Raw genomic sequence first — 10152 nt, 5'->3', positions numbered from 1 at the left:
TGTGTGTGTGTGTGTGTGTGTGTGTGTGTGTGTGTGTGTGTAATGAGCATATGTGCTGTGGATGTCTATGAATAAATTTAAAAAGAACACAGTTTAAAAAATATACATATATTATCAAGTGCCATTTTTAAAATGTAAGGGATGGTAATTTATTGCCAGATGATGACAGAATATCATTTATAGCGAGTTATTTCATATAACTAATACATGTATATAGAATTGGTTGGACTAACAAACTTTGTAACAAGATATATCAACTTTTAATAGAGATGTTATGTTAACAATATTTTAAAATCAACTTAATATTATACAGTAACATTTTATAATGGTAAATTATAGAAAGAATTTTGGGAGGGAATTTCATGATTGTTTTTTTTTTGTTTTGAGGGGACAGGGGAATTTTTTTTAAGTATTCAAAATATGAATATACTTTATATAAACTTAACAAATTTTAAATTTTTGTTTTTATATATAGCACACAACTATACATATATACAGGCATATACTTACATTAATATATACACACAAGAATGCATGCATACACACATGCACACACTCATTTACACTAAGTAAAAACACACATGAATAGCACATAGAGGCAAAGAAATGCAATTATGGAATTCTTTTTCCCCATAATTTTTTAACATAAAAAAAAAATATTAATGAAATGTCAACAGAAATTCATCAAAACACCATTTTTATATCTACTTGTGAGTTGTATTTCAACACAATGTTGTCTGATTGTTATTATTGTTATTGTTATTATTATTATTATTATTAGTAGTAGTAGTAGTATCAACAAACTATGATTTATTTGCACAACATTCTTGTTAATGATGTCTATTTCTTCTCCTCATGCTACCCAGGGGCCTTTCATTAACAGAAATTAAGCACCATGAGAGATGGGGTATGAATGGACCTAATTTTTCCTTCTGTCTTTTTCTTTTTGTTTTTCTTTCTTAAAGCTGCAACATTTGTAAGATGTGAGAGACGTCAATTTTATCAACTGACCAAAATTTACATGGCATGTTGTGAAATATATATCATTTATCAATATGTATCATTTATAGAATGTTTGAAATATTGTGAAAATATCTCTCATACCATTTGCTCCATTTATAAACATGCATGCATCTCTCTCTCTCTCTCTCTCTCTCTCTCTCTTTTATTCTGTATATCTAAGAGAATTAGTAATTATATTATTTTTTATTAGTAACTGTGTGTTTGTTTAAATGTAAATAAATCCAAAAATCAAAACAAGTTCATTTTAAATAAGAAATGTGAAAAAAAAAAGCATATTGTAACCAGTAGAAATGAAATATTGACTTATACAATGATAATGGGGGAAAATTATCTCTTGGAACTTGAAAAACAAACAGAGAGAGAGAGATGGGAGAAATATATAATACAATGGTTTTGCTATTTCCTGAATTTTACAAATAATGAGATCAAAAATTTTCCTTTAAAAAAAACAATCAAGAAATTTAACCAGGAAAAGAATAAAAGCTTATGAACAAAAAAAAAAAAACACTGAAAATTTGTGATTATATATACATTATATATGTGTATATAAATATATGTGTGTGTGTGTGTGTGTGTGTAACTGTTTTCTGATAACAAATGTAAGAAATCAAAGAATTCCTGAAGAGTACCAAAATGTTAAGATGTTGAGATTGAATGATTCAACTGCAAAAGTTTATGATTCTTGTCTTTTTTTTTCTTTTTTCTTTCTCCTTTCTTATCTTATAAGTAATATATATGTATATAAAAGATATATCTGGAGGACACAGTGTGTTTTTGGTGTACATAATAATAATAATAATAATAATAAAAACAACAGACAATGCAAAGAGCGCGATGCAATTGCAATAGATGTTTTATTGTTTGAATGATATTTCGACAGCTAACCTGTCTTTGTCAAGTTCAAAATGAAAAGTGATACATAGAAATTCAAATTCAAAATTTGAATGAGACAACCAGCGCTGTACTTCTTTTTCCTTTTCTTTTTCTTTTTGTCAGTTGTAAAGTTGAAAATTGAAAACTGATGATGTCATTCCATCAACATGCTGGTTGCCTTGTTCAAATTTTGAATCTGAATTTCTATGTATCACTTTTCATTTTGGACTTGACAAAGACAGGCTAGCTATTGAAATATCATTCAGCCAATAAAACATCTATTGCAATCACATTGCGCTCTTTGTATTGTCTCCTCTGTGAGGAGTTATGTCAATATTTTTAAAATATAATAATATAATAATAAAAACAATAATAATAATAATAATAATAATAATAGAATATTCAAAGTGTTTGCATGTATGTATATATGTGTGGAGGGGGAGTATAAAAAAAAAACCAAAATGAAAATATTTAAAACGTTTTAATCCAGAATAATAAAATAAAAATATGGTAAACGGGAACAATGTTTAAATTAATGTAGAGGAAATATATTCATAATCGCATTTGACTATTTTTTATCCTCTTTCAAAAAACACCCCCAATATTATTATTATTATTATTATTATTATTTGCATCTCTTGTGGCAACAACAAAGAAATCATCATCATCATCATCAATGTTAATATTATTACTATTGTTTCTAAATTAGACAATCTTTTCCCACCACCACCACCACAAATTCATATATTTTTAAGTGCCAATGCACATGTGTTTATGTTGATAGCTCTGTGTGTGTGTGTGTGTGTGTGTGTGTGTAATATTTGTTTGCCAAAGTTCAGATTTGGATTTACAATTATTCAATTTATAATATATGCGACTAGTTCATTATAAAGATTTGCCTACACACACACAGAAACTCGCATATACAAACACATGCACACACACACACACACACGTATGTGTGTGTGTATGTTTATATAGATGCATATATATATATTTATATGTATGCATATATACACGCACACACACACACACATATATATATATATATATATATATATAAATAAATATATGTTTATTTATATGTATGCATATATGTATATACAAGGATGTGTGTGTATACATAGACAGAAGCATATGTGCACATATATATATATATATATATCTTTGTATGTACATATACAAACACATGTCATATTACATAAACACATTTACATGCATATGTGTGTGTACATGTGTGTGCACGAGTGTCTAAGAATATGTGTATGTATGTATATATATATATATATATATATATATATATATATATATATATATATATATATAATTCCCAGCACTATTATTTTCTGTGTATCACTGCTGTGGTTGCTGATGTACATTAGGTGTACTGGAACTAGGAGACTGACGTAGAATTTGTCCAGAGGTAGTGGGAAGTATTTGGAAAGGCAAAAATTGCTGCTGTACTGGTTGCTGGATGGTGACAGGGTGTTGCAAAATATTAAACTGGGAAGTGGAAGGTGTGTTGTGAACATCTGTTGTCTGTGAAGTAAATGTGGGATTCATCATCAACATCTGTGTTCCTGGAAATATAGAAGAGAACTAAATTAATAATTTAACTTCATAAAATTTAATGAATTGGATGTTTAGGTGTGAATATACTACTTTTATTTCAATTAACTTTAAAAATAATGAAAAATTTGATAAAATAATTTTGTCATTATAAAGTTGGTGTTTAGCACAAAATTTTGATGGAAGATTTTAATTTAGATCACTTTAACTAGTTCATTACCATATTTTTGTTGCAATACACTGTCTTTGTTTTAATTAATTAATTTCGAAATAATAAAACATTTAATAAAGTAACTTTGTTATTATTAAGCTATTGTTTGGAACATAAATTAACATGAAAGGCTTTGATTTAAGTCACTTTAACCTTTTGTCACCATATTTCTGTTGTAAAACACTGCCCCTGCTTCAATTAATTTTGGAATTAATGAAATAACTTTGTCAAAACATGGACTATGAAACAATAGTAAGCTACATGTGACTGTTTAAAACATTTCATAGAGTGAGCACAAGACCAAAGACAAGATTTACAGACACATTCTACTCATTTTAAAAATTGTTTCTCAATTCTGGGTAGACTTCACAAGCTGCTACTATGGTACTAATTACCATGTCATATTAGGTGTTATATTTTAGAGACTTTTTACATGGTGCCACATACAAAAGTATCCAGGACACTCTATAAAGTAGTTGCTGTTAGAAAGAGCATCCAGCCATAGAAACCATGCCAAAACAGACAATTGGAGACTGGTGCAGTTCTACGGCTTGCCAGCTCTGTGTCAAACTGTCCAATCTATGTGTTATGAAGTGTGTGTACATAGTGGGTATAAAATAGTATAACTCATATAAATATTTGAATGTGGTTATCTAAAATAACCTATTGCAGAATTATTATGTTCCCACAAAACGCACTCTGTACTACTCGAACATAGGTATGATATTACACCAACACACATTGCACTAACACAGTAACCAATATGGTCAACCAACACTGTCAACTGCCATGGACAGTTGACACAGTGCTTGATTTATTGCAATCCATTAGTCCACTTTCAGTCACATGGGAGTGTTCAGGATCCTTTCACAACACCATGTTAGCATGAAAAACAGATTAAGGATGATGAGCTTTGCACCCTAATAAAGGATGAAAATTACTCAATTACACTGATGTTATTGGTAGAGATACACAACATAAAACTGAGGTTATACAGAGGGGTGAAGTGTGCCTCAGTTTTAAAAAAATCATTATTAAGCTAGTGTTTAGAACATAAATTAGCATAAAATTTTGATGGAAGGTTTTAATTTAGATCACTTCAAAGCAGGAAGTTTGTGTTATAAAACTAGGGGTGGTTTCAGTTGGAGTGGCATCATATGGGTTGAAAAGGAATAAACAAGTGACATATTTTAATGTTCATAAACTTTCATTACACTATTTCTGTTGTAGTATACAGCATTTGTTTCAATAATTTTGAAAATTTACAAAGAATTTAGTGAAAATAGCTCTCATTATTAAACTGGTGTTTTGAACATAAAATTAACGATGATAGGTTCCAAATTAGCTCACTTTAGAACAGAAATTTTGAATCATAGGGGTAGGGGTAGGTTGGTACATAAAGGATTAAATTTAAATTGTGCTAAAACTTAGTCACATGATATCAACTTTTAATTAACTGACAAAGGTTAATTAGCATCATATCAGATAGAAAAGTGATGACTCATCTAATTAAGCATAAACTGTTTGCTAAAACATTTCAACAGCTTGCAAAATCTATTTACTATGTTATCTAAAATGCTGACTGGTGGAAAAACAAAAACAACAAAAAAAGATGGTTGTTCTCTCTCCAAGAGAAAGGGTAACACCAGAAAGATAAAATTCTGTATATTTTAGATGAACTTTTTAAATTACTTGATAATTACTAGATATGTTCATAGATCTAATAGAATGACTTGCCTAAGGTTTACTTATTTAGTGTTTTATGATCATACTCATGTTAGTGTATTTATATAAAGTGGTGTGTCTAATTTAAGGTTTAATATTTTATCTATTTTGAAACTAATGGTGTAAGATGTGTATTTATATAGAGTGATGTGTCTTCCCCCTCTCACTCTCTGGGAGAGAGGCAGAAGCACATACACAAACATATACACACACGGCAGTAACTTCCACCTACCAAATTCAATCACAAAGCTTCGGTCGGCTCGGGGCTATAGCAGAAGACACTTGCCCAGGGTGCCACGCGGTGGGACTGAACCTGAAACCATGTAGCTGGGAAGCAAGCTTCCTAACCACACAGCCATGCCCGTGCCAAGGTTTAACACTTTATCACAACACTGATTTCAAATTTTGGCACAAAGCCAACAATTTTAGGTGTTGAGGTAAGTCAATTACACAGACGCTAATGCTCAACTAATACTTATTTTACCAACTCTAAAAGGATCAAAGACAGTCGACTTCAGAACATAAAGACAGACAATATGCGACTAGGCATTTTGCCTGGCATGGTAATGATTCTGCTACCTCATCGCCTTAGATATTGTAATACAAATGGCGTTTGATGTGTACTATATAGAGTGGTGCATCCTGAATAAGCACGTCATTAAAATCAGGATACCAGTTTTACACATCAGTTTGCTCCTCACTCCAAGAAATAAAAATATGAAGAAATTCTTACCTGGAGTTGCAGCATCAGTAATTGGCATGAACTGTTGTGCTAGAGTAAGTTCCTCGGTGATTTGTCTCAGCTCTTCTTGTTGTCTTAGAATTGTTTGTTGCAGTTGCTGAGATTTAAATTTGAGTTGTTTATGTAATTGTTTTTGAGCTGGAGTTAAAAACAACTGGGGGAACAAATTCTGAAATGTAAAAAAAAAAAAAAAAAAAAATATTTTAAACATTTCATTTATGTTGCTTAGAAAATATCAAAAGTTTAAAAGCTGTAATTTAAAGTAAAATTGTTTAATCTTTTTCTGAATTTGTTGCTTACCTTTGAATCACACTGAATTAATTTTATGAACATTGTCTGAGATGGTAGATAGAGTCTATTGTCTCAATAATGAAAAAAGAAAACCAACAAGCTTTGATAATGTTCCTGAAAGATTCTTACTCAAACTTTTTAACAGCATCTGACAACTGGTAATATACAATTGTGACATCTTGTGACATCTGGTGAAATAACACTGTGACATCTAGAGAAATATCATTGCGACATCTGGTAATATAATATTGTAATATACCAACATGATATCTGGCGATATACCATTGTGACATCTGGTGATATACCATCATGACATCTAGTGAGATCTGATGATATACCATCATGACATCTGGTGATATATCATTGTGATTATCTGAGCTACATTGTCCTGACAGGTGATATGTCATTTTGACATCTAATGATATCTCACCCTGAAGAGTTGTAGTATACCATCCTCTTTCAAAAAACACGTTTCACTATCAAAAGGATATTGGAGCCATATATAAAAACAATTGACCAATAAATCTTCTAAATCACAATTACAAATTATTCATGATCATTATTGGTTTTCATATAAAACAGACCTCTACTTTTGCATATTTTATTATTAGACAGCCTATTATTCTGGAAGAGGTACAATCATAGAATAATTATTTTACTTTGCTGCAAAGTATTGTTTTCACCCATTTTCCTAAGAATTTTCACAGCAGACACTTCTTGTTGCTTTAGAAAGTTCCAGACAACAGCTCAATCACATCACAACAACTTAAATATACATGTGAATGTTATTATGAGATATAAAGTCTGTTGGTCATACAAGTAGATCAGAGGCATAAAGAAAAGGGTTAAGCATAGGGACATTTTGTAGACTATCCAATCCTGCAGGCAGTGAGAAAAAATAGGACAGGGATATCTATATAGAGTAAAATAATCTCTAATAAAAGTTATATAGATATTGGTTTGTCTACATCCCCATAACTTGGTGGTTAGGCAAACAAGACCAACAGAATAAGTAACAGACTTCAAAAATATAATTTTTAAAAAATGTAAGTACGAGGGTTCATTTGTTTGAGTAAAACCCTTGAAGGCCACAGTCTAATTACTGAAACAATTAAAAGGTAAGAAGTATTACCATCAATATATCTTCTTTACAGCAGTACACCTGTTTCTGTCCTCATTCTTGATCACTCTCTCACTCTCTTTCTCTGGCTGGGTAACATTGTACCTCCTCTACAGCAAGACACCTGTTTCTGTCTCTCTATCTCACTATAAACTTTCATTATCTGACACAAGATCACCTCCTTCAATGCCTCCTCTCCTCTCAAAGGATCTTTGTCTTGCAGATTACTTGGTGACCCTGCCAGTGTTGGTGTCAAAAAGCACCCAGTCCACACTGTAGAGTGGTTGGCATTTGGAAAGGCATCCTGCTGTAAAAATCATGCCAAAACAGACACAGAGGTCTGGTGCAGTCTCCTGCCTGGTCAGCTCCTGCCAAACCATCCAACCCATGCCAGCATGGAAGGCAGACGTTAAATGATGATGATGATAATCTCTAGTCATTGAATATGTTGTGTTTAATTATTGCAATAAAGGTACAACAAATAAGTGCATCTGTTGCCAAGTCCTGAGCTACATGTAACTGCAATTCAAATATTATTATTGGTCATGGAAAATCTGGAACTAAGCACTCTTCTGTGAAACAGTCTATCCTTAATTTAGAAAGGAGATTTCTTGTTAGCACTAAGTCTCTATTTTTTTGATTTTATCAAGTTAACTTCTTTGGAGTTTTGTGCCTTTGATTTTCAAACATAATGGCATTTAATACCTCAAGAAATGAATTAGAATTCAGTTATATTATCTATTTATGATTTAATTAAAGAAGTAGATCTTAGAATTGGAGAAAATTAGTGATATTTCAGTGTCTTCTATAAACATCCATTATCAAAGTAATATCAGGATTTACTGATTTTGGGCAAAAGTAGTGTAATCACAAACTTAATATTGCATCAATACTTTCATTACTGTATGGCTAGGATCATTATAAAACAACAACAGCAACAACAATGAACTGATATATTTTAAATGTAGGGTCTCTGGATACTAGTGGGTTCATGAGGAGAATGTAACTTAATTTTACAATATTTTTGAAAAGTGGAGATGAGGGCATATCTCAACATTCTTTTTCTGATGGGAATTGTGCAGCCCTAAGTTATAGAGACTAACCGGAGCTCAAATTCAGTTCTGAGACAGGAAATTGATATCTCATAAATATATGTAAAAATACCTATGTGTAATCAACTTAACTGTACCTAACTTACCTGGGCAGGTGACAGTGACATGACAAAAAGGTAAAACCTACAGTAACAATGTACGCCAATGATTATTATACTGAATCAAAATATTTCATCCAGATTCATGCAATAATTTATATTTTATGTTTTTTTTTTTATTTTGGACTAATTCATTAAATTCTCTAGTTTCTAATTCATAAAGAGAGAGAAATGCAGGAATTTAAGAGTTAACATTCACACATTGGTTTCCTCTGAATGTAATTAAACTTTAGATAATCTATTTTTTATCATTTAAAAAAAAATGAAATATGGGTGAGATAGAGAGGGGAGAGAGAAAGAGAGAGGCAGACTGATAGATAGTTAGAGAGAGACTAATAGATAAAGAAAGAAAGATGTCAACCCTTTCCTGATAGGAAAATCTCTATACAGTTACAGAACCCTCAGGAAATTGAAGCCAAATCCCCTTCAAAGCATGTACTACTGGCTTTAACCCTTTAGCATTTAAACCAGCCATAGCTGGCCTAAATATTCTACCTGTTTTATGTTCAAACTGTCAAGATCCAGCCTCTCACACCTACCCTACAATGTCATTTTAAAACTAAACAATCACATCATCAAAGTCTCAAAGTCATGAGATAAAGCATGATTATTTCAGAACAATGTGAATAAATAAGTATCACATTTGACAGAATAATCTGAATGCTAAACAGTTAAAACACAAACTTAGAATCAGAACAATTCAATGAGGTGTTCCTATTTGTAACGACTTTGTTTACAGATCTGCTCTGTCAGAATAGATCTAGGGTTATTTAACAACAAATAATTAAGCAAAAACAAAGAACAAAATTCAACAAATTAAAAAATAAAATGCAAATAAATGTAAGCTTACAGCAGGACTTTGGGCAAGTTGAGAAAGAGGTATCCCTGATACAGCTAATGTAGGTTGTCCTTGGGTAAGCACTGTAGATAATTGCTATAAAGAGAAGGAAAAGAAAACATTCAAAATGATTTTGGTTAAACAGAAAGAATAGTTACATATTCAATACTATGATTCTACTATACATGCATAATGTAAATGTAAAGGATCTTTGTTAAATAGAACAATAGCATATACACTAACTATTCCACCTATCTATCTGTGCATATCTGTCAATGCCACGTATGCCATAAGGTCTGCAATTTTTTTTTTGTAATGTTCTTGCAGCTTTAATTAAAAAAAGCATATTACTCTACCTCCGGTAGTCAAGTACTGTTTTTTCCCACCTTGTTTTGCATTTACGTGCTTACATGTGTGTGTGTGTGTGTGTGTGTGTGTATATATATATATATATACACACACACACACACATACATAGTATATGTATGAATACACACACATAAATACATTTAAAGCAGAACATGGTATGTATGTATGTATGTATGTGTAT

The 10152-nt window shown here is 31.2% G+C and overlaps 1 protein-coding gene across 5 annotated transcripts in view; it reads right to left on the bottom strand.

The window, feature by feature from the left end:
- Nucleotides 1–124: 124 nt before the first annotated feature.
- Nucleotides 125–10152, bottom strand: part of LOC106876780 (circadian locomoter output cycles protein kaput-like) — a 139472-nt gene continuing 129444 nt past the window's right edge. For all 5 annotated transcript variants that reach the window (XM_052973694.1, XM_052973695.1, XM_052973696.1 and 2 more), the window contains 3 exons: nt 9615–9698; nt 6135–6312; nt 125–3476 (listed from right to left, as the gene is read on the bottom strand). In XM_052973694.1, the coding sequence (XP_052829654.1) occupies nt 3250–3476; nt 6135–6312; nt 9615–9698 (489 nt within the window). In that variant the 3' untranslated portion in view covers nt 125–3249. The remainder of the gene's footprint in view (nt 3477–6134; nt 6313–9614; nt 9699–10152) is intronic.

The sequence above is a fragment of the Octopus bimaculoides genome, chromosome 16 (assembly GCF_001194135.2).
Source record: "Octopus bimaculoides isolate UCB-OBI-ISO-001 chromosome 16, ASM119413v2, whole genome shotgun sequence".
NCBI lineage: Eukaryota > Metazoa > Mollusca > Cephalopoda > Octopoda > Octopodidae > Octopus > Octopus bimaculoides.
This window is presented reverse-complemented; position numbering and strand designations above follow the sequence as displayed.